This window comes from Jaminaea rosea (genome assembly GCF_003144245.1).
Source record: "Jaminaea rosea strain MCA 5214 unplaced genomic scaffold BDZ90scaffold_8, whole genome shotgun sequence".
Taxonomy (NCBI): Eukaryota; Fungi; Basidiomycota; class Exobasidiomycetes; order Microstromatales; genus Jaminaea; species Jaminaea rosea.
The window spans coordinates 187,020-210,049 of record NW_020289982.1 but is presented as its reverse complement, the minus strand read 5'-3'; the positions used below and the strand labels follow the sequence as shown (position 1 = coordinate 210,049).

Below are 23,030 nucleotides of genomic sequence, written 5' to 3'. Positions count from 1 at the left end.
GAGGGGGAGGATCGAGTGAGTGGATGGGAGGCAAGATGATTGGATGCCAGCGCACGCTGCTTTCGCTCGCCGCCTTTGCTAGGTAGACTCTCCAACACTCAGCTCATCACTTGTGACTCGACCTTGGTTCCTGGCTGTGGCCGTGGGCTGTGCTCTTCGTCGGCTCATCACGCCGTCGACGGGTTTGCGGGTACGGTGCGGTGGGGGCGGCTCAGGAACGCGCCCGCACACGTCTCGTCGTGGCCCACGTCGAAGCAAACGCTCAGCGACCAGTTCTGGCCCTCCCACTCTCATCACACTGCTCCATTTTTGCGCTACTCGCTGCGTGAGCGCCTGCTCCTTCAGGGCCTGCTCGTCGCCACCGTGTCTTCGCCTCGCCTACGTGAGCAGTGGCCTCGAAGTAGGCGGTCCTCCACTGCCGTGCATGAGATTGCATAGTGTCGCTCTCTCCTTTCAACGTCGTGGGTCTGCCTGTTCTACTCTGATCGTCCTGTTGCTCGTGTGTTGTGCTCAAGGAGTTGGTGGGCCCGTCGATGCCCGCGCCAGGGCATGCGCCGCCAAGCCAACCCTCGACGTTCGTCCCTCCCCGAGCCCATCCGCGATGCGAGCCGAGACGCTGGCAGTTGTCATGGCCCCTGCGACTAGCCGTCACGCCTTGCCCTCATCTTACTCACGCTTCACCACCTCCTCTTACTCCTCTCACTTGACACGTCATGAGTGACAGTAGCAGCGAGTCCGACGGCAGCACCGACGAAAGGTTCGAGGCTGACCTTCGAGAGGTGCTGAAATACTCCCGCCCGGTGAGGTTCGCAGCCGCGGAGAGGATAGCTCCTCATATAAGTCCAGTGAGCTCATCGTCTTCTGCATTCGCAGGCTGTCGAGCCGCCTTACAGTTCCTACCCGGAGCCTCGCGTCTCGACGCCCTCCAGCACCTTTAGCGCCTCCGACTCTGAGATCGATGCCCTCGTCGAGGAGGAACTTCGTGAACATTTCCTCGCTCATAACGCCATAGAGGAGACGGACAAGGAGATGAAGGAGGAGGAGGAGGAGGAGGAGGAGGAGGAGGAGGAGGAGCAGGAGGAGGAGGAGGAGGAGGAGCAGGAGCAGGAGCAGACACGCCGTATCAAGTCACCCACGGCAGTTGAGCGAGCTGACACCAAGGCCTGAACGCCTCTCGCAGCTTCAATCTCCCCGCGAGAGCCATGAAGCCAGACAAGCCAGAGCTTCTCCCGACTCCTTCTTCCTCTCCATAGATTTCATCCAGCGAGTAAATCAGCTTGATAGATCGAAAGACAGCTTGGTGATGAGCTTTACGTCTGAGACTCAAGCGCGAGAGCGACTCCCGCCTCGCTCGTCTTGGGCAAAGTAATCGGACGAGTCAGGTGCTTGACATGGAGCACCTTTGAGTGAGAATGAGGCGAAGCAGAAGCAAGCTGCAGCACTGTCGCGCCTTCTGATAGAACCAGTTCTAAGGCCTCTTGCCCGTATTCTCGTCCCAAGAACGTCAAACGCTCCTTCGTGCTGTCGAACGTCGTAGTATTGAAGGTCGCGAGGCCGACACGAACTTGAGCGCTTGCATTGGCGAGAGTGAGGTGGTCGCTCGTTGCTGAGGACGGGTCGAGCGAGCCGCCGGTCTGGGGAGTCAGCGCGCGGGCCGACTCACCTGACTCGACTCCCTCCCTCCACGCGGACGGGGCTTTGAGTGAGATGCGGACGTCGAGAGCGAGAACAACTTCGACGCAGAAGCTGCACCTTCAACACAGAGATAGCGAGCGCATCGAGATGTCAGAGCCAACAGAGACGAAACCAACCCAGGAGCAGAAGCCCGTGGCGCCCGTCGCGCCCGCCGCAGACGGTCAGGAGGAGCTCAAGTGCGTGGTCGCAAGAGACATTGTGCGGCGCAGCTTGGACTGACCCATCCTCGCTCCTGACCCTCACGCAGCCCCGACGGTACACCCCTCTCTGACAACCAAAAGAAGAAGCGCGCAAAGCAGGCCGAGAAGGAGAGGCTCAAGGCCGAGAAGGCTGCGAAAGTACAGCAGCAGGAGGCTCAGCGCCAGGCAGACGAGGTTGTGGGTGTCAAGCCGCAGCCGCCAGACGCCAGCCGTCATTCGCTCACCACGTCCCCTCCCCTCGCTGGCCAGGACTTTGCCTCGCAAAATTACGGCGAGCTTCCCCTCAACCAATCTCAAGAGCGTCATGGACGCACCTACGCCTCGCTCGAAGATGTAAAGGCCGAGAATGACGGCAAGGACATCTTCTTCTCTGCGCGAATCCAGACGAGCCGCACGCCCTCGGCCAAGTTTGTCTTCCTCACGTTGCGCCACGCCTTCTTCTGCGTTCAAGCGGTGCTGGCACAGGCGCCTGAGAAAGTGTCGAAGCAGATGTGAGTGGGCGCAGGGCGGGAGTACACGGCGAGGGTATGAGCGCTGATCGCCCACCCTCCTCGCAGGGTCAAGTGGGCTGCTACGCTTCCCTCAGAGAGCATCGTACAGGTGCAAGGGACCATCTCCAAGGTGTCCAAGCCCATCGAGTCTTCCACCGTCACCAACAAGGACGCTGAGATCAAGGTCTCGAAGATCTTCCTCGTGTCCAAAGTGGCGCCCTCGGCCCCTCAGGTGAGCGGGCGCGCCGTATTGTTTCTTTGCAACGCCCGCTGACATCCTGATCCCCACCGCTCGCCAGCCCTTCTACGTCGACGATGCCACTCGCTCCGAGGCAGAGATCGAAGCCTCCCAATCAACGGACCGCCCTATGCCTGGCATTCCCATGGACCTGCGCCTGGACAACCGCATCCTCGACCTGCGCACCACGACGAACCAAGCAATCTTCCGTGTCCAGCACGGCATCTCCAAGCTGTTCCGCGAGTACCTCGAGCAGCGCGAGTTCGTCGAGATTCACACCCCAAAACTGCAGGGTGCAGCGACCGAGAGCGGCGCGAGCGTGTTCAAAGTCTCGTACTTCAAGGGCAACGCCTTCCTTGCTCAGTCGCCGCAGCTGCACAAGCAAATGGCCATTGCAGCCGACTTTGGCAAGGTGTACGAGATTGGGCCCGTCTTCCGTGCAGAGGACTCCAACACGCCGCGCCACATGACCGAGTTCATGGGCTTGGATCTGGAGATGGCCTTTGACGAGCACTACCATGAGGTCCTCGAGCTGTTGGGCGACCTCTTCCTCTTCATCTTCCGCGAACTCCCCAAGCGATACAGCAAGGAGATTGCGACGGTGCGCAAGCAGTTCCCCTCCGACGACTTTCTCGTACCGGACAAGCTGGTCCGCCTCGAGTTTCCTGAGGCGGTCAAGATGCTGCGTGAGGCCGGACAGGAGTTGGGCGACTATGACGACTTGAGCACGGAGCAGGAGAGAGTACTGGGCAAGATCGTGAGGGAAAAGTACCAGAGTGACTTCTTTATGTTGGACAAGTTCCCCATGGCGGTCAGGCCCTTCTACACCATGCCCGACCCCAAGGACGAGAACTACTCGAACAGCTACGACTTCTTCATGAGGGGCCAGGAGATCATGTCGGGGGCGCAGCGAGTACACGATGCGGATCTGCTGGTCAAGCAGATGGCCAAGGTGAGCGCAGGCGTGGGCCCAGAACGAAGAACACCTCACGCTGACTTCCCGGCCCCTCGCTCGCCCCCTGGCCCGCCCGCAGGTCGGCATCTCGGAAGAGTCGATGCAGCACTACGTCGAAGGCTTCAGGATGGGCTGCCCGCCTCACGCAGGAGGAGGCATTGGACTGGAGAGGGTGCTCATGTTCTTCCTGGGCATCACCAACATTCGCCGCACCAGCATGTTCCCGCGTGACCCGAAGAGGTTGGCGCCGTGAGGGGGCGCGGACGAGCAAGAGGATGCGCAGACCAACGATTGCAATGAAAAGTGAAGAACCTGCCCTCATCGCCGTCGCACCTCTTTGTGTGCGAGACATTGTCGCCGCCGCCATTTGTCCGCCTGTCCGTCCGTCGTGGAGGCTGCGAAAGTTGGGTCCGCCTGTTCGCCTGTCCGCGCTCTCGTTCAGCCCTCGTGCATCCTTGCCACATCCATCATCTCGCCCGAGGCTCGACAGACATGGCCAGCAATGGCGCCTCGTCTTCGTCGTCGTCATCAGGATGGTCGTCGACCGCGCTCACCCCATCGACGACGTCGCTGCGGGGTCAACGAGTGCTAGAGGAGGAAGCCTACATGTCCTCCCTCTCCTCCCTCATCCAGCGGGACTTCTTTCCCGGACTGCCCCGCCTCAAGGCAGAGAACGAGTATCTCGAGGCCCTTCAAGCGCTCGACGAGGGGGAAGCAGGCGGAGACACGAGGCTCAGGAGAGCGGAGAGGGTGTTGGATGAGTTGGATGCGCAGGAGGAGCTTGGCAGGCGAGGGAGACGGGGTCGCAACAGTAGCCGGGCAAGGCAGGCTTCGATGACGCCCTCATTGATGAGCAGGATGGGTACGCCGGCAGACACGCCTGCTCGTCCTCTCGATCGTGGCTGGGATCCCACGCCAGTGAGAGGTGGCCAGACCCCGGGCTCGCCGATGAGGCAGTCACGTTACGAGGACCCATCAGACGACGCAACTTCATCGACTGTCAGCGTGGCAGGCCACACACTCTCCTCCTTCCAACACGCCTACACATCAGAGGACAATGCTTCCTTCCTCTCCCTGCTTCACGCCACAAATGCCCAGCGTCGGCAAAAATACTCTCGCGCCTTTGGGAAGGAGCAAGAGGCTAATGCCAGGCGCACCTTTGTGCTTGAGGAGGCGAGGAAGAGGGCCGATGAGGGATACGCACGCTCCGTCTTGGCGTTGCCCGAGGGGAAGAGGAGGAAGCTCATTGGAAGTGGTCAGATGGATGTGGGGACGAGGGAGAGGGTCAGCCAGCTCGAGCGGCTGAAAGGCTGGGAGGGGCAAGATAGGAAACTGCTCGAGTCAGCCCAGCCACAAGGGCAGGGCATCAGGCTCATCCGGTCGGCCAGCGAGGAGCTGCCTGATGTTGCAGACGAAGAAGACGAAGAGGCTCGCAACAAGGCTCTCGTTGCGCGACCGCGCTCTCTATCTCCTCCCTCGGACCTCAAGCCACTGAAGCACTCCCTCGATCCACGCTCAGAGATTGCCGTCCCTCTCCATCTCTACCAATCAGCACCCCTCTCCTCAGCGCAGACCAGCCTTTTGCGACCGGACGAGGACCCAGACGGCGTGCTCGCCACCAAGCCCATCCTCCCGTCCGCAGCAAGCGCAGCAGCCTTCCGTTACAAGCTGCGCAACGCCCTCTTCTACGGGCCGGACGCCGATGTCAGTACGGTGGACAAGGCCAGCTCTTCGCTCCCTACCACCTCCGAGGCTGCAAGGCATGTGCCCACCCAGTCTGCAGCAGATCGCCTCTTCCACGCTCGTCAGTCTCTTCAACGTCAAACCAACTTCCATAACACCGCTCTCCCTGAGCAGGAGCTCTTTCCTCAGTCCAAGTACCCGGGGATGAAGGCGAACAAGCATCGCTCGTCTTCCACGTCTACGTCAGCTTCGACGCCACGGTCAAGCAGGATCGATAGCGCTTTGGGCGGCGGGTCGAGGTACGGGGATCGATTCGATGAGGATGGCGAGAGGGTGGACGCGGGACCTACCGTGAACGGATACGGTTTCGTCACGCCGCATCGCAGTCCCGCACCTTCTGCGGTGGAAGATGAAGGCGAGCAGACGAGCACGCCGGGTATGAGCAGGCGACGTCTCCTTTCTGCGCGTAGCAGGGGCTCAGGCAATGCGAGCGGTACAGTCGGGCCAGGCTTCGCCGTTCCACCTACGCCGAGGAGAGATGAGATTGCGGCGCGACTGGCGAATGGTGGTGGGCGTAAGGCGAGAGGTGAGCGAAGGGACGGTGCTTCTTCAAGCTCGTCGGCATCCTCGCGCCCAGCAAGCAAAAGAGCAGAGATGCTCTCCCCTGCAGCGAAGACGTTGCTCAATCGCAGCACGGCGAAGGGACTGGGAGGGATGACGCCGAGAGGTAGTGGTGGCAGCGGCAGTGGCGGTGTAACTACGCCGCTAGCTCGCAGTGGAACGCCGAGGACGTCGAGCATGTCGTACGGAGGCTCGCTGGGGAAGAGGGGATGGGAGGAAGAATCCACACCGCGGCGTAGATAGGCTTGAGAAGACGCCGAGATGACCACCTTCGAGTCAATACAATGATACCACGACGACGTGCGCAATACGTCACACTGCCATTCGGAAGATCTCGCCCGTTGTGATATGAGTGCCGATGGCTTTGGTACGAGTCACCGTAGAGGCGGCCGGCAATCTGAAAGGCCACAATGCCGACGCGGGCTCCGACGATTGTGGAGGGTGGCCGTGCGTCTCTCCGAAGATCCAGCCTAGATAGCAGCCGGGTGGTGGGGTACAAGTGGGCAGGACCTCACCTTTATCTTCTCCTTGCCTATCAATTGAATCTCACTTCAAGCTCTCGCTCATTGTCAATCACCTCTCTCACCTGCCTTCTCATCCTCAGTCACTCACCCGGCACGCACCCACCCACCATGAGCTCCTTCCTCGACGTCAAGGGCGAGATCAAGCCCAACCCGACCCCCTCCACCCCCTCGAACGTGATGGACATGTTCAGCATGAAGGGCAAGGTAGTCGCCATCAGTGGGGCAGGCGCGGGTATTGGTTTTGCGGTGGCAGAAGCAATGGCAGAGGCGGGGGCTCATGTCGCGATTTGGTACAACTCCAACAAGGCTGCGGTCCAGAAGGCGGAGGAACTCGCCAAGAAGAACGGCGTCAAGGCAAAGGCGTATCAGTGCGGCGTGACAGACTACGAGGCCGTCCACGCGACCGTTGCACAGGTAGTCAAGGATTTTGGCCACCTGGACTGCTTTGTCGCCAACTCGGGCGTGGCCTTTGCTGGTGGTATCCTGGAGCAGCCCGTCGAGGAGTGGCACAAGGTAATGGACGTCAATCTGCACGGCGTCTTCTACTGCGCCAAGGCCTGCGGTGAGGTCTTCAAGCAGCAGGGCAAAGGTAACCTCATCATCACCGCTTCGATGAGCGGACAGATCGTCAACGTGCCCACCGACCAGGGTTGCTACAATACTAGCAAGGCGGCGGTTATCCACTTGGCGAGGAGTCTGGCGAGGGAGTGGAGGGACTTTGCTCGAGTGAACACAGTCAGCCCTGGCTACATCGAGACGGATCTTGGCGTGAGTCTTGCGCTCGACGTGGAGCGAGCTCGTACTGACTGCTGTTTGGCTCGTAGGCAGCACCCAAGGTCCGCAACGAGGCCTTCCGAATGGCCGTCCAGGGGCGTCAGGGAGATGTCAAGGAGCTCAAGGGGGCATACCTCTACCTCGCTAGCGATGCCTCGACCTACTGCACAGGTCACGACCTGGTGAGTTGTGCGAGAGGAGAGGACGCAGCATGAGCTGACCTGGCCTGACTTGCGTCTCATCCTTCACGCAGGTCGTCGATGGAGGCTACACTCTCCCCTGATCTCTCGAATAGCATGCAGCGCGCCAATGAATCGATAGAATTGTACTTGGTCGCCGCCATGGCCGTCGCCGCACTCGTCGCACCTGTCGCACGTGTACCCCACCATCGCTGCCCCGTATCGTTGCGTGCAGCGTGATGTCATGCGTGACCGACTGTGAGCGCTTTGCGTATCTTCCTTGCGTGCAGTCACATCGACGTCGGCGCCCCGCACGCCTTGGGCTGAGAGCGGCGGCGCACGACTGAGCGCAAGCCAGGCAGCGCGGGCGGGCGGGAGGCGAGGGTCCAATCAATCCGCTCTCGTCTTGCCGGCGCTGCCTCGCTGCGTCGCTGCGTCCCTCTCCTCCATCCGTCCGTCCGTCCGTCCATCGTCGTCCCAGCTTCTTTCGCTTCTTTCTCGTACATCCATTACCGCCACCACCACCACTACTACGCACGCATTAGCCGACCTCACCACTCACACCACTCGACAGGACAGCGCAACACCCCCGCTGCCGCTGCCGATGGGCAATACAGCATCCAATGAGAGCGGTGGTGGGCAAGGGGGCGGCGGCTCCTCATCCCTCAACCCGCTATCTCGCCCTCGATCTCACGGCGGAGCTGCCAGTCACCCTGCTACACCCGGTCGAGCGTCCCCTAGCTGGAGCAGACATGGCTCTGTACGAAGAGGGGCTTCCACTGCTCGCTCGTCGTCGTACATGAGAGACAGTGGAGCGGTTAGCCAAGACTCTAGCCTACTACCCCAATCCTCCTCGTCGGCCGCTGGTCGTGCTCGATCGAGGTCTGGATCCCTCTCCACGCCCAGCGTCTCGTCTCAAGCTCCAAGAGAGCGATCTGCTACGGCCACTGGCTCCCCGACATTGAGCAAGCCAGCGCGAGCCGCCTCTGGTAGCGCAGCAAGCTCTTCCTCAACTACGCCAGCGAACAGGCCACCCGCTGTCAAACGTCCCAGCGCCAAGGGCAAAAATCTCGACATCATCGACGTCGATGATGATGCTCCCAGCGCCACGACGTCGCGCCCGCCGCCGAGCTTGTCGCCCACTCTCCTCTCCACCGCCGCCTTCTCTACGCAAGGCATCATCTCCCCCAACCCTTCACCCAGCATTGCGACCGACTCTCGCCATGCGTCGGGCACTACAAGCTACGTGACACAAGATGCCTTGGGACTGGCAACCCTCGACGAGCAGTCCACGCCGACCGGAGGAGCGCCGGGCGGTAACGCATCCGGCAGTCGCGGCGCCTTTGGCAAGGGCATCGCAACAGCCATTCTCCCAGGCTCGATGCGCTCAGACACGACTTCACCCACGAGCTTCGACGGAGATACGACGACGACGGCAGACTCGAGCGCAATCAGCTCGATTGCTACGGCATCGGAAGGATACTCCTCGCGCAGCGGCTCCGTATCTGGTCCCTCGACAGCGGAGAGTCAGGCACGCAGTGGGCCCATGACAGCTGCCTTTCCCTCTTATCTCAAGATCCCAACCCTCATCCCTTCCAAACAGCAACAGCCCACCCTGCCTCCTACATCGTCGTCTCCGTCCGCGCCCAGCTCTCCAACGGGCAGCGCACCAGGAAGCGGCCACGTCACGCCCAATTCGTCTGGCTGGAGTGCCGCTGCAGGCACAGCCAAGGCCCCATCCGCCGTCTTGAATACAGAGGAAGTGGTTCTTGCGCCGGGTAGTGCAAGTCGTGTCAGCTCGCCGGTGAGCGAGGACGTGCCACTGCCCGAGCAACCTGCTACGCCGACCGCCGCGCCCATAGCCAAGGACGCTGCAGACGCTGCGGACGAGACCAACGAGGCTGGATCGCAGGAAAGAGAGGAGGGAGGGGAGGAAGAATTGGTAAAGGGCAGCGCCTCCCTCTCTCGCACGCCAACACCGACGCAAAAGTCGCACGCAGCCAAGGCCTTGACCCCTGCGCGCGCCCCCTCATCCGGCAGCGACGCTCCGGCCTGGCTTCCCACGACGGAGGACTTTGCAGCCGCAGCGCAACGCCAGCGGGTACACATCGCGACTGGCCTGGCCAGCGGGGCCACCACGCCCGTCATGCCCATCCCTCCTGGCCTGACCTCGGCCCCACCATCTGCAGGCATGCCCATGGTATCAAGCAGTGCTGGCGGATCCAGCCACGGCTTGCAGTCAATGGATGACAATTCGACGGCAAAGCGCCTGGCGGATCTGTCCATCGACGTGCCGGCTGCGACGGCTGCCCCCTCTATCCCCCTCTCCAGTGGGCAGAAGACTCCGACGGGCAACACGGGCAGTGGCGGCGGCATGACAGCGAGCGACTCGACCTCGTCCAACACGACCGCTACAGGCCCTACTGCAGCGGTGGCAGCCCCCGCCGGCTCAGCGACACCAAAGTCCCGCCAGCAAGCCCAATCTCAAGCGCAACAAGCCCCACCTCATCTCACCCCTTACTACTTCCGCAATGCTCGCGGGCCCGTCTCCCTCATGCCGATCGTCCTTACCTGGCGCGGTGGAGGGCGTGAGGTGTTCGTGACGGGCACATTCGCAAATGAGTGGCGCTCCAAGATTCTACTGAAGAAGACGGCTGCAGGTCATGGGGCATCTTCCTCTACCCCTGGCGCGCACCAGCCTACACGCCGAAGCGCAGGTGCACATCGTAGCGAGGAGCATAGCGTTGTCCTGCACCTGCCCCCGGGAACGCATCGCATGAAGTTCATCGTCGACGATAGGTGGCGCGTATCGAGAGAGCTGCCCACTGCAACGGATGGTGATGGAAATCTAGTCAACTACCTCGAGATCCCCAATGTTGGGCCGGCACACTCTGGTCCTCTGTCTGCTCCTGGGGAAGACCTGGTAGATGTCGAGGCTGCGCGAGAGAGGGAGAGGAGGAGGGAGCGCGATGTTGAGAGGATCAGAGAGGCACAGAAACGCAGGCCCGGCAGCGCGGGGAGGGGAAGCAGCGATGGGCGTGACACCGCCGCCCTCACTGCTGCTTCGGGCCCGGGAGGGAGTAGTGGTGGATCAGGGGGAAGTGGTACCACCCTCTCCTCGCAGCAAGCTCAACTCAGCAACAAGGAAGCCTCTGCCGCGAGCGACAGCGCAGCCGCTCAGCTTCACCATGAGTCACGCCGTCGTGCCGTTTTGGACTTGCAGGAGGAAGCTAGGCGCGCAGAGCTGGTGCGCAACGGGAACCTGGAGGACGTCTTTGGGCTCGACGATGAGGCGCTCAGAGCCGCGGAAACGTGGGTGCAGGAGGTGCCCGAGGGCGTGCTGAGGGCGCAGCAGGCTGAGGAGGCATATCGGGACGCGATCGAAGCGAACGAGGGTGGTGGTGCAGATCAACCCGACTCCTCCAACCTCCCTCTGCCCCCCTCTCTGCCCCGTCAGCTGGAGAAGGTCATCCTCAATTCGAGCCCGGCCAATCCTGCCCTCGCCCCTCCTGGGGGACTGGTGGACGACAACTCCATTCTACCGGCACCTAACCACGTCGTGCTCAATCACTTGACCGCTTCTGCGATCAAGGGTGGCGTGCTGGCTGTGGGTACTACGACGAGGTACAAGAGAAAGTACGTGACGACTGTGTTCTATAGGCCGGTGCAGGCGTGAGCGGGTGAGGATGACGAGGTTCTGCAAAGGTGCTGCACGAAATGATATACCTCTTCACATCATGTAGCGTTGCGCTCGCCTTGCTCGAATTGGTAACGTGGAAACGCTATTTTCGTGCGACATGCCGAGTGCTGTCGCCGGACGGGGCTCGACAGCATCGCCACGATTCGAGGTGGCGTCGGGAAGGTAGACGAGCGTCGCTCAATGCTTGGCGGCGCTCACGCCGGCCATCAACGTGTCAAGCCTTTGCACACGTCGTGCTCGACCGCAGTCACCAAGTCGCCGTGTTCTTCTCGCTGCGTCACTCTAGGTTCTGTCTTCCAAAACGGGGGCGGCGTGGCTTGGACGTCGAAGCCGGCCGCGAGGAGCATCGGCAAGGAGTCGAGACGAGCGTCGAGCGAGCAGTGCCGCGCCGCGTCCCAAGGCGCGCCCGGCATGACACACAGTTGAGCAGCCGCTCCGCCCGTCTGCTTGTGTGTGTGCGTGCGTGTGTGTGCCTTGTTGCCCGCCTGCGTCCCGCCTCGCTCACCACCCCTGGGCGCCTAAGCAGTGCGTCGACGGAGCCCCCTTTCCCTCGCCTCAGGCTCAGACTCGTCTCAGACCACGCACAGAGAGAAGGCCAAGGCGGCGCGGCAGGCAGCGACCAGAAACGCCGCACGCTACGCCGCCCGCCGCTGCCGTTGGTCGGTGGCTAAGTTGCTTGTTCTTTCGATTCAATCGCTTCCTCCTCATCTCAATACCACCAGTGCCACCGCCAAGGGTTCCCTTTCCCCCGTCTCTCCTATCCCTTCTCCCCCTTCTCATCGCCACACGCGCAAACGCCGTCGTCGAGGTTGATCGCAGGTCGGCCCTCTCAGACCAGCAACTGCCACCGACTTGACTGAGTCGTCTCACATCAACCAGCCTCGCGGGCCTCGCGGGCCTCGTCTCTCGTCCCCTCCTCACCCACCTCTCGAAGAGGAACAGTCGTGGAGAGCGCTCGTTCATTCGAACTTCTACCTGTAGCAAGCCATCCGCTCCCAACGACATAGCAACATCAGCAAAAGGACGACGTACGCACACGCATAACACCCACTCTCCCTCCTCATCTCCTCGCTCGCCATGCTCGCCGCCATGTCTTCGTCATCATCGGCGCGGGACTTCCCGCTCGGCTTCGTCTACTCGTTGCCCGATCCCCCACGCACAAAGTCGCTGGGAGATCACATGGCAGAGAATGTCACAGACAACGGTCGCGTCACCTCGCTCCTCGACTGTCTCTGTAATACGACGAACCCAGCATTGTGGTCGCCCGACCTCAATCGTCCTCCCATCGATCATCGCACCATCAAGAACTTTATTGCAAACTTTGTCCTACCCACCGCCGGCCAGCCCCTCGGCCCTAATGATCGCGTCATGATGGCCCTCCCTACGGGACCAGAGAACGCTGTGGCTCTTCTCGCAGTTGCTGCATACCACACCTGCGCACCAGTCAATGCCTCGTGCACGGCGGGTGAGCTCAGAGATGACGCAGTACGACTCCGAGCGAAAGCCGTAGTGACCACGCGCGACGCAGCTGAGCGTCTCGACGTCGAGGCGCTGCGATCCGAAGAAGGCATGGAGATCATCTTTGTCGAAAATCGATCATCTGGACCGGCGGGGCTCTTCGACATGTCGCTGCATGGCCAGCGTGGCTTGGCCAACACACAAGGCAGGCGTCCATCTCGCCTCCATGGCCTCGAGCACCAGTCTCTTGTCCTTCACACTTCGGGCACGTCGGGAAAGAAGAAGGTCGTCCCGTACTCCCTGCGCCACCTCATCGTCGGAACCATTTGCGTCGTAAAAAGTTGGGACCTGAGGCCAGAGAGCGTCAACAGTGAGTGCAGAGAGCGCGCAGTCACGTCTACGCCAGGCTCACCTCTCAACCCCCTCGCTCTCGCTAGTGAACATGATGCCGCTCTTCCACGTCGGTGGTATTGTTCGCAATCTTTGGTCGCCCATGTTCTCCGGCGGTTCCGCCATCGTCTGCGCTGGTTTCGATGCCAGCATGTGGTGGACCCTAGCAAAGCAGCTCGGCGCCACTTGGTACTACGCAGCTCCAACGATGCACCACGCCATTCTCGCCTCACAGCCAGAAGGTGTCGTGCCTTCTCGCGACACGCGCATCAAGATGATCTGTAACGCCGCCGGTGGTTTGCTTCCTTCGCTCGCCGTCCAGCTCAAGGAGACGTTCGGCGATATTGCAGTCCTCCCCTCGTACGGCATGACCGAGTGCATGCCCATCGCTTCACCCCCGACCAACTATCAACTCGACAGACCAGGATGCTCTGGCGTGGCATGCGGTCCCGACCTCTCCATCCGCGATCCCTTTGATCGTGAGCGTCAGTTGCCAGTCGGCCAGACGGGCGCCGTCTCCGTGCGTGGCCTGCCGACCTTTTCTGGCTACGAAGTCTCCACCGACCCCTTTGAGCCCCTCGACACTTCGTCCTTCTCCACGGAGGGCTGGTTTGACTCGGGCGACATGGGTCACATGGACGCAGACGGCTACCTCTTCATCACCGGTCGATCAAAGGAGATTATCAACAAGGGAGGAGAAGTCGTCTCGCCGTTTGAAGTCGAAGAGGCCATCATGCAAGCAGCAAAGGACCGCGTCAAGCAGACGCTCGCCTTCTCAATCGAGCATACCGTCCTCCAAGAGACCATTGGCGTGGTCATTGTCCCCGTCCCCAATCAGCCACGCATCGGTCTCGCTGAGCTGCAGAATTTGCTGCGAGCCCACCTTCATCCGTCCAAGTGGCCCTTTGCCGCCGTCTACATGGACGACCTGCCCAAGAATCAGGCAGGCAAGCCGCTGCGTATCAAGCTTGGGACCAGGTTGAGCATCGGCCCCCTCTCGGATGACATCCCGCCGCTTCAGCGTCACTTTGAGGCTCGCGCTCCAGACAAGAGCGTACCTCTGAGCGAGCCGATCCCGTGCAGCCAAGTCACCATCGATGTGCGAGCCGTCGAGCGAGCATGCTACCGCATCCCAGGCATCATCGAGGCTGCAGTCAGGCAACGACGTGATGGCGCTCCAGAGGCTTTCATCCAGGTCGAAGAGGAGGCCGAGTACGACGCATCAGACATTGATCGCGCCCTCGCTCAGGTACTCCACGGCTACGTCGTGCCCAACCCGCTTCACGTCTTCCGTCAGCCATTGGCCAAGATCAACGGCCGCATCGACTTCGAGACGATGGAGGAGGAGGTGCGAGCGCAAAACGCTTCAGCCATGTCACGCACTGCGCTGGCTGTGCGCGACATCATCGCGGGTCTCCTCGACACCGAAAGCGGCACTATCACTGCCGAGTCAGACTTTTTCCTCCTCGGCGGCAACAGTCTGCTGCTCGGCCGTCTCGTCGCCTTGATCCGCAAAGAGACGGGCGCCAGCCTCGAAGTCTCGTCCCTCTTCAACAACTCGACGGTCGCAGGAATCGCAGCCTTGGTCGACGAGGAGAACGGCACAGGCGATGACAGCTACGACGACGCTGATGGCTACACGGACGAAAAGACCCCTGGCATGGCTGCCTTCCACGGCGCTCATCGCTACGACGACGAGGACGAGCCGGCGTTTGCCAGCCACGGCTACAAGCACCGTAGCCAGCTTCATCCGTGGGTCATGTTCATTCAGACGATCCCCTTCCTCTTCTTCTACCCGCTCAAGGCTGCGTGGACGTGGACGGTCATTCTGCACGGTCTCGCCTTCTCTGCCTACTACATCAATGACCAATTCTGGGAGCGCGTCGCCGTGCTCTTGGCCTCGGTCATTGTCGCTCGTGTCACGTCGCGCATCATCTGCCCGATCACAGCCATTGCCTTCAAGTGGATCGTCATCGGACGCTACCGCCCCGGCAAGTATCCGATGTGGTGCAACTACCATTTGCGTTGGTGGATCGTCAATCAGTCGCTCAAGGTCGGGGGCAAGGGTCTGTTCAACTTGACGCCCTCCCTGCAAAAGACGTACTACCGCCTGCTGGGAATGAGCATCGGCTCAGACGTCGTCATTGACAAGTTCACGCGCATGGCAGAGTACGATCTCATCACCATCCACGACGGCGCTCGCCTGGACAAGTCGCTCATCCGCGGCTTCTGCGTTGAGCGCGATGGATATTTCCGCCTTGAGCCGATCGTCATTGGCCGTGACTGTGTTATCAACACCTTCACGCAGATCTCGCCTGGCGCCCGCCTCGCCGATGGTACCGTCTGGGGCCCGCAGTCTTCCTCGCACGAAGAGCCCTCCTCGGACGCTTACGCTGCTTACAACCGCTCCGCCGGCCCGCAACCGCACAAGGCGCTCATCTGGTTCATCGGCGTGCCCATCATCCTCCTCGTCCGCATCATCACCTACGTGCCCTGGTTTGCCTCTCTCTTCATGCTCCTCTCGCAGCCCTTCTCCTTCAATCACCACGACACGGTCAAGGGCGTCATCGCCTGGTTTGCCTACCCGCGTCGTATCGGATGGCACTACGTCGCCCGCGTCGTCCGTACGACGATGCCGCCTCTCATCAACCTCATCTTGGGCATTATCATCAAGAGGAGCATGGGGCTGAATCGCGAGGGTTCGATGCGCAACGCGACGCAGTTCGCGCTCTTCCGCCGCTGGCTTAACAACCAGCTCCTTTCGCAGCCCAACATCCGTCGCGCCATGTCCATCCTTGGTACTCACTACGAGATGACATCGGCAATCTACCGTGCCATGGGCGCCAAGGTGGGCAAGCGTGTGTACTGGCCTGGATCAGGAATCTACTGCCCGGACCCGGAGCTCCTCGAGATTGGAGACGACGTTGTGTTTGGCTCTCGCTCGGAGGTCTTCACATCGGACTCCATTGGCTGGTCCCGCGTGCGCGTAGGCCGCGGAGCCATGATTGCAGACCGAGTCGTGCTCCTCCCCGGCGTCTCCATCGGCAAGCAGTGCGTCATGGGTTCTGGAGCCCTCGCGGTCCGCAATGGTCAGTACGAAGAGCATACCGTCTGGATGGGCTCCAAGAATGGCGCTGCCGTCTCCTTTGGTCGTGCCAATGTGGACAACAAGGAGCAGCAGTACGTCAGCGGAGCAGACGAGACGATCACGCCCTTTGGCCGTGCATTCTACAAGCGCAAGGCAGACTACTTTGTCATCCCTTACGTTGTGCTCGTCCTCATCAACATCCTCATGGCAATCTTCTCTGCCGCTTACTGGGCCACCGCTGCGGTGGGCACAGTCGTGATGCTCAACCAGGTTCGCCAGGTTTGGGAATTCAGCGAGACGGTCATCATCAGCGACCACTGGTACCGCCCTGGTCTCATCTACGCCTTCATTGCGGTGTGCTTCGTCGTCATCCTGTGCGTGCAGGGTATTCTCGCCTTTGCCTGGGTTATTGCGACAAAGTGGATGATCATCGGGCGCAGGCGCGAGGGAAGGTACGACTGGGACAAGAGCTCCTACTGCCAGCGCTGGCAGCTTCACCTCAGCCTGCAGCGTATTCTCGGTCGAGGACACGGCGGTCACCTCATCGGCCTCGTCTCCGGTACCGCCTACGCCGTGTGGTATCTGCGAGCCCTCGGCGCCACAGTGGGCAAGGATGTGGCGGTCTGGGCGGGAGGAAAGCCCAGCCTGCAGCTCACCGAGCCGGACCTCGTCACCATTGGTGATCGCGTCTCATTCGACGACTGCTCCATTGTGGCGCACATCAACTCGCGCGGTCGCTTCTCCCTCAACAAGCTGCGACTGGGCGAAGGGTGCGCATTGCGCACCGGCTCGCGTCTGCTCTCTGGGGCAAGCATGGAGCCAAGGAGTATGCTCCTTGAGCACACGCTCGTCGCGTCAGGTGAGATCGCTGAGCAAGGGGCGGTGTATGCCGGCTGGCCGGCGAGGCAGTTGAGGGTGAGGAGAAAGGCGTGAGGTGACGCCCGGCTCTAACGAAATGCAACGCCGCAACGACAACACACCCAAGGACTTTACGATCAATTGCTTTCCCCCTTCTTGTCCACCGTCGTGGTCTCCCCCCATTTCTTTCCTCTTCTGTTTGTTCTCACTAGCGGGACGCATCTTTGTTTCCCTTCGGCCTCGTGACATGTCAAATACACTCTCCTTTGCTCGGACAACGGCGTGAGTGCGATGGCGATGGTGATGATGATCGATGATTGCTGGTACAAGTACATGAGTGCGCGGTGGGCCACTGCTGCCGCCGCCGCGACCGCCGCCTGCTCGCTCCCTCTCCGCTACGCCGCTCTGCCACCGGCTCAGAACTTGACTGCTTCAAAGGCGACTGGGTCCATTTGCTGGGCGCGAGGGCAGAGAAGAATGAGAAGGCATTAGCAGGACGTGTCACGCTCCTTGTCACGCCTCCGCATCTGCTCACGAGCTTGCAGAGACGAGCGAGGCAGGCGCCGAGCTGGATGACCGTAGAGACTCCCTCGAGGATTCGCATGTGGGTCCAGCCAATCTCCTGGCGTGGCACAACCGAGCGTGCAGGTCAGCATGAATCCAGAAAGCGCCCCCGCCATCCGGCACACGCGCGCACGCACCTTGATGAAGTCGAGCTTGACCGCCTCAGGAATCGCGTCCATCACCTTGACGACCTTGAACAGCGTCCCGATAATATCCACCGCCGCGTACCCGGCGCTCCAAACCTTGTCCAGCACCTCCATCGCCTCGTCCACATCCGCCTTGTAGCACGCCATCAACATTTTTCGAATGTCAATCGGATGAGGCTGATCGCACACCTTGAAGACGTTATCCGCATTGACCAGTCCCAGCCCCGTCCAAGTACTCTGTAGATTGTTGATCGCCTGCCTCATATCGCCTTCCGCGGTAAAGACGAGCGCCTCTAGTCCATTGTCGGTGTACTCGACCTTCTCAATCGAGCAAATCTCGAGAAGACGCTTCATGACTTCTTCGTCGCTCAGCTTGGAGTAGCGCAGGATTGCGCAACGGGATTGGATGGGGTCGATGATTTTGTTGGATTGGTTGCAGGCCAGGCAGAAGCGCGTCGTGTTGCTGTAGATCTCCATTGTGCGGCGCAAGGCTTGTTGCGCGCCCGTTGTCATGCTGTCCGCTTCGTCGAGGATGATGAGCTTATGCTTGCCCGGAGGGAGGGAGACCTTTCTGCGAGGAGAAAGCGTGAGCAGCAATGTGTGGTGGGTCAGTTGCCTGCGAGGGGCGGTCGTCGGTGGACGGCTCTGCTCACTTTTGGGCAAAGTTCTTGATCTTGTTACGGACGACATCGATTCCTCTGCGGGATGAGGTGGTGCGTATGTGAGCAAAAGGCTCGTGCAGCTTGGCCCCGCTTTAGTCGCTCCGCTCACCTCTCATCACTGGCGTTGAGCTCGAGAACTCCCTCCTTGTATGCATCGCCGAGGAGACCGTGGGCAAGGCAGTGGACGCTCGTCGTCTTACCGATACCAGGAAGGCCCGAGATGAGGAGATGCGGGCAATTGCCGTCCTCTTGGATGACCTTGAGGCGCTCAATTGTTGGACGGTTGCCTACGACGTCGTCGAGCTTGACCGGGCGGTACTTTTCGACCCTGTGAGGGAGTCATGGGAGTCAGAGGCGATGGCAGATGACCTACATGACGGCGATTCTCTGCTCACCATGGCAGCTCGTAGGTTGGCTGCGCAGTAGTTGATGACGAGGCCATGTTTCGTCGATGATGGCTGGGTGGAAGGAAGGCTTAGCAGCTGCGCTTCGCCTCTTGCCGTCCGCTCGCCCGCCCGCCTCTTTGGCTTCGACGATCGCGACGCGCTTCGAGGGCGGACTGGCCTCGCCGTGGGTCCGCCCAACACTTCCCTTCCGCCCCTCGTTCCTTGACTCCCTTGCAATCAAGTCTCGTCGTCTCCTTCATCGATGGCCGCCAGCTTCTAATCATCTCACTTCATCATCACCACCTCGTCGCACCATGTCGCGCTCCAAGCGACGCTACGACGACGATGACGAAGATGCTGGGGGCAGCGACGCCGCCGATGACCACAGTCTCAGCCGCGTCTCAAAGCGCAGTCGACCATCGCGCTCTCCCTTGAGAGAGTCGACGCCTCTTCACAACAACAATAGCAATGGCCAAGGTACCTCACGATCTCGACGACAGAGTCTCGCTCCCATAGACGCAGCAAGCATAGACGACGACGATGACGACGACGAGGAGGATGCCGAGGCTCAGACCTCCCACTTCCTCCCCAAGATGGAGGCCTTCTCTCAGAGCCAGTACAACGCCTCTCGCGCTCAACAGGACGACCAAGACGACGAGGATGACGAGATGAACTCGCAGGATGAGCTGGAGAACGAGGAGCAGGTAGAGCAAGAGCAGATGGCTCAGATTCAGCAAATGCGATCGCAAGCGGCAGTGAGTGAACGAGGCGGCGAGAGCTTGGCGGCGACTGAGCTGACGATGGGGCCCCCTCACCACCCTCGCCCAGCACGTCGCCGAAGCCGGAGTCATTGAGCGCATCGAATTGGTGAGCATCCACGCGCAGTGTCTGCGATCCTCACCTAGCTAACCTCACCCCCCTCGCCCGCTCAGGTCAACTTCATGTGCCACAAGCGCCTCACCGTTCCCTTTGGACCCCAGACCAACTTCATCATTGGCCACAATGGCAGTGGCAAAAGCGCCGTCCTCACAGGGATTACAATCGCCCTCGGAGGCAAGGCGGCATCCACCAATCGCGGTAGCAGTCTCAAGAGCTTCGTCAAGGAAGGATGCAATGCGGCCGAGGTCGTCCTCTGGATGAAGAACAAGGGTCCCGAAGCATTCAAGCACGACGTCTACGGCGACCGCATCATCATCGAGAGGCGCATCAATGCCGATGGCGGGGGGCACTGGAAGATGAAGAATGCCCAGAACAAGATGGTCTCATCGAAGCGCGACGAGCTGAATGCCTACTGCGACCACACCAATATTCAAGTCGACAATCCTATGAACGTCCTCACCCAAGACGCGGCTAGGCAATTCCTCAGCTCGTCCAACTCGGCCGAGATGTACGACTTCTTCCTGCGGGGTACCCAGCTCAAGCAGCTCAGCGACGAGTACGACCTCATCAGTGTGAACGTCAATCGCATCAAGCGCACCATTGCTACCAAAGAGGAGGCCCTACCCGACTTGGAGGACGCCACGCAGGAGGCAGCTCGCAGGTACAGGCTCGTTGAGAAGCAGCAGACACAGCGAAACCGTCTCCAGACGCTCAAGAATCAGATGGTCTGGGCGCAAGTCACAGAGAAGCAGCGTGCTTATGAGAAGGTCTTGGGTGCGGGTGAGAGGGCACGGCTGAAGAAGGCGAAGCTCGAGGAGGAGATCCAGCGATTGGAGGGCAAATTGACCGAGCTCAGCGAAAAGGTCTCTGAGATTGACGCACGCAACGCCGGCGAGGGCACCAAGACGCAGCCTCTCAATGACGAGCGCGAGGTGATCAAGGGAGAGCTCAAGACGATGCGAGCGGACTTGAAGAAGATCCAAGGCGAAGAGTCAGAGTATTCGGCTCAGTATGCGTCGTTGAGCGCGAGCGTGAATGATTTGACGAAGCGTATCGAGGAGGAGACCAAAAAGCTGGCGCACGGCAACAGGGAGCGTCATCGCGAGCACGAAGAGGCTCGACAGGCGGCAGAGGAGACGCGACGTCGGTGTGCAGAGGAGGAGGCCAGCATTCGTGATGAACTGCGTAGCGGCGACCCGAAGGCCAAGGAGCTCTCCGCAAAAGAGTCGCAAGCCACTGAGCAGAGGGAGCGACTCCGCAACCAGCTGCAAGAGCGTGAGCTGCTGTGTCAGCGTTTGGTGGCTGCGAGTAGAAACAGCATCGAAGCGTTTGGGCAGGGAGTACCCCAGCTCGTTGCTGCTATCAACAACGAGGGGTGAGTGGTGAGGGGTCGAGCGACAGACGCGAGCTTGCGCTGACACTGTCCCCACTCATCCGCACAGGCGCTGGCGCCGCAAGCCCGTAGGCCCCATTGGCAACCACATCAAGCTACGCGATGCCAAGTGGACACCCGTCCTGGAATCTGTGATCGGCAATACCCTCAACGCATTTTGCGTCACCAATCACCACGACCGTAAGCTACTCGAAGACCTCAAGAGGCGCATCGGCTGTGGTCAAGTACCCATCCTCACCGGCTCGGACGAGAAGTTCGACTATACCCGCGGCGAGCCCCCGTCGGATGTGCTGACCATCTTGCGCGTTTTGGACGTCGATGACGACTTTGTGCTGCGCAAGCTCGTCAATGGCGTGCACATTGAGTCGAGCGCACTGGTTGAGCAGCGTGTGGACGGAGACAATCTCGTACGTCGCAACCTCCCCAACGTCAAGTTCTGCTACTCGGCGGACATGTTCTCCATCAAGGGAGGCGCCGTCGGCTCGTCGACTCAGACGCTCAACCCGTACCGTGGACCGCCACGCCTCTCGACGGACGTCAAGGCCAAGCTTGCAGAAGCTCAGGCCGCCTACAATGAGACTCAGCAGGAGCTGCGTGACATTGGCAAGGAGATTGAAGCGATTCAGCGAGAGCGCAACGAGGCTCAGCAGGGCGTGCGCAAGGCTCGAGAGCGACTGCAGCAGGTCAGCAGGAAGCAGCAGAAGGCGCGCGAGGATCTGGAGAGACTTGATGAGGATTTACGCGCTGATGAGCCTGCGAACGTTGCTGCGCTGGAGCATGCTCGAAAGGAGTCACGTGAGGAGTTGGAGAAGTGTCGCGAGGGGTTTGCGGAGGTTCAAGCTCGTAAGGAGGTGCGTGTGCGAGTGTGCGAGTGCGCGCGTGCGCGCGTGCGGGGCTGGTAGCGGAGGGCGACGATACTGACTGCTTTCACTCCTTTGCTCGCTGACGCGCAGGAACTCGAGAACAAGATCGCCCCCAAACAGGCCCGCTACATTGAGCTGCGCGCCCTCATCGAAGAAGCGGCCAACGCATACGGTCAGCAACGCATGGAGCTCGAGAAGGCCGTGGAGCGTCGCGTACAGTGTCAGCAGGAAAGCAAGGCCCGCGCTTCCAGTCTGGTCAAGATCACAGAGGAGCTCGCCAAGATCGAGGAAGAAGAGGAGGAGAGGAAGAACGACTGGATGCAAGGCGAGGAGCAGGCACTACAGTACACGGAGGGAGAACGCGTTGAGGCTAGCCACTCGCACGAGTACTACGAAAAGGAGATCCAAGCTGTTGAAAACTTACTCGAGGAGGCCAGGCGACAGGGTGGCGGCAGCTTGGAAGAAGTGGTGGCGGAGTACCGCAGCCGCCAAAAGGCCCTCGACGACGCCAATCGCGAAATGGATGCGATGAAGGCTGCGACCAGGGCCCTCAAGTCCGCCCTCAAGCGTCGCCTCGATATGTGGCAGCAGTTCCGCACCCAAATCGCAGTGCGAGCTCGTGCCATGTTCACGCACCATCTCAGCAATCGCGGCTACACTGGCTCTCTCAATTTCAACCACGATGCGCAGCGCTTGAGCATCAAGGTCCAGATGGATGACCCCATGGCGACTGGCGGGCGTAGCGGCACAGCCTCCAAGAACAAGGACCCTCGATCCCTCTCTGGCGGCGAAAAGTCCTTTAGCACCATTTGCCTGCTGCTCTCCCTGTGGGGCGCGATTGGCTGCCCGATTCGCTGTCTCGACGAGTTCGACGTCTTCATGGATGCGGTCAATCGACGCATCTCGATGAAGATGATCATCGACGAGAGCAAGACGAGCCATAACGTGCAGTACGTGCTGATCACGCCGCAGAATATGTCGAGCACGACTTTTGGGCCTGAGGTGAATGTGCAGAGGTTGAATGATCCGGAGAGGGGGCAAGGGGTGCTCGCCTTCGACTAGGGCGGCGTGCGTGAAGCCGCAGCGAGGTGGGCGGCGGAGGCGCGCAACGACATCATCGCAACGAGCAGGGGCAAATCACCAGCTTCTCATCGACTCGACCGCTCCATTTCGTCTCTCTTCTCACTCTTGTATCCACACCATGTTGTCACCTCTACCATGACTCTATCACACTAGCTCTACCCTCATGCCGCGTGATGGAGAGTGAGATGCTGATATTGATT

The 23,030-nt window shown here is 60.6% G+C and overlaps 8 protein-coding genes across 8 annotated transcripts; 7 read left to right on the top strand and 1 right to left on the bottom strand.

The window, feature by feature from the left end:
- Nucleotides 1–713: 713 nt before the first annotated feature.
- BDZ90DRAFT_227333 (hypothetical protein) lies at nucleotides 714–1,167 on the top strand (the record flags this gene model as incomplete). Its single annotated transcript, XM_025504751.1, has 2 exons — nucleotides 714–800; nucleotides 874–1,167. The coding sequence occupies 2 exons, from the start codon at nucleotides 714–716 to the stop codon at nucleotides 1,165–1,167; spliced, it is 381 nt and encodes a 126-aa protein (XP_025361657.1).
- Nucleotides 1,168–1,782: 615 nt separating this feature from the next.
- BDZ90DRAFT_279976 (aspartyl-tRNA synthetase) lies at nucleotides 1,783–3,845 on the top strand (the record flags this gene model as incomplete). Its single annotated transcript, XM_025509232.1, has 6 exons — nucleotides 1,783–1,871; nucleotides 1,943–2,072; nucleotides 2,145–2,386; nucleotides 2,453–2,618; nucleotides 2,686–3,576; nucleotides 3,659–3,845. 6 exons carry the CDS (start codon nucleotides 1,783–1,785, stop codon nucleotides 3,830–3,832), a joined length of 1,692 nt encoding a protein of 563 aa, XP_025361656.1. The 3' UTR covers nucleotides 3,833–3,845.
- An 88-nt stretch (nucleotides 3,846–3,933) lies between these two features.
- Nucleotides 3,934–6,399, top strand: BDZ90DRAFT_184290 (hypothetical protein). The gene has a single exon (XM_025503801.1). The coding sequence runs from the start codon at nucleotides 4,072–4,074 to the stop codon at nucleotides 6,124–6,126; it is 2,055 nt and encodes a 684-aa protein (XP_025361655.1). The 5' UTR covers nucleotides 3,934–4,071; the 3' UTR covers nucleotides 6,127–6,399.
- A 52-nt stretch (nucleotides 6,400–6,451) lies between these two features.
- On the top strand, nucleotides 6,452–7,464 carry BDZ90DRAFT_252989 (NAD(P)-binding protein; the record flags this gene model as incomplete). The annotated part of the gene is made up of 3 exons (XM_025507779.1): nucleotides 6,452–7,175; nucleotides 7,232–7,363; nucleotides 7,435–7,464. Exons 1-3 carry the CDS (start codon nucleotides 6,516–6,518, stop codon nucleotides 7,462–7,464), a joined length of 822 nt encoding a protein of 273 aa, XP_025361654.1. The 5' UTR covers nucleotides 6,452–6,515.
- A 340-nt stretch (nucleotides 7,465–7,804) lies between these two features.
- BDZ90DRAFT_184211 (AMPKBI-domain-containing protein) lies at nucleotides 7,805–11,183 on the top strand. The gene is made up of 2 exons (XM_025503800.1): nucleotides 7,805–11,040; nucleotides 11,104–11,183. The coding sequence occupies exon 1, from the start codon at nucleotides 7,965–7,967 to the stop codon at nucleotides 11,034–11,036; it is 3,072 nt and encodes a 1,023-aa protein (XP_025361653.1). The 5' UTR covers nucleotides 7,805–7,964; the 3' UTR covers nucleotides 11,037–11,040; nucleotides 11,104–11,183.
- Nucleotides 11,184–11,762: 579 nt separating this feature from the next.
- Nucleotides 11,763–17,128, top strand: BDZ90DRAFT_279973 (hypothetical protein). The gene is made up of 2 exons (XM_025509231.1): nucleotides 11,763–12,888; nucleotides 12,956–17,128. The coding sequence occupies exons 1-2, from the start codon at nucleotides 12,138–12,140 to the stop codon at nucleotides 16,927–16,929; spliced, it is 4,725 nt and encodes a 1,574-aa protein (XP_025361652.1). The 5' UTR covers nucleotides 11,763–12,137; the 3' UTR covers nucleotides 16,930–17,128.
- A 98-nt stretch (nucleotides 17,129–17,226) lies between these two features.
- BDZ90DRAFT_279972 (putative RFC4-DNA replication factor C, 37 kDa subunit) lies at nucleotides 17,227–18,668 on the bottom strand (the record flags this gene model as incomplete). Its single annotated transcript, XM_025509230.1, has 6 exons — nucleotides 17,227–17,309; nucleotides 17,390–17,476; nucleotides 17,556–18,135; nucleotides 18,218–18,262; nucleotides 18,336–18,554; nucleotides 18,622–18,668. The coding sequence occupies 6 exons, from the start codon at nucleotides 18,666–18,668 to the stop codon at nucleotides 17,271–17,273; spliced, it is 1,017 nt and encodes a 338-aa protein (XP_025361651.1). The 3' UTR covers nucleotides 17,227–17,270.
- A 157-nt stretch (nucleotides 18,669–18,825) lies between these two features.
- On the top strand, nucleotides 18,826–22,992 carry BDZ90DRAFT_240730 (P-loop containing nucleoside triphosphate hydrolase protein). The gene is made up of 5 exons (XM_025507381.1): nucleotides 18,826–19,367; nucleotides 19,441–19,479; nucleotides 19,545–20,866; nucleotides 20,934–21,735; nucleotides 21,838–22,992. Exons 1-5 carry the CDS (start codon nucleotides 18,927–18,929, stop codon nucleotides 22,807–22,809), a joined length of 3,576 nt encoding a protein of 1,191 aa, XP_025361650.1. The 5' UTR covers nucleotides 18,826–18,926; the 3' UTR covers nucleotides 22,810–22,992.
- The last annotated feature ends 38 nt before the right edge of the window (nucleotides 22,993–23,030 follow it).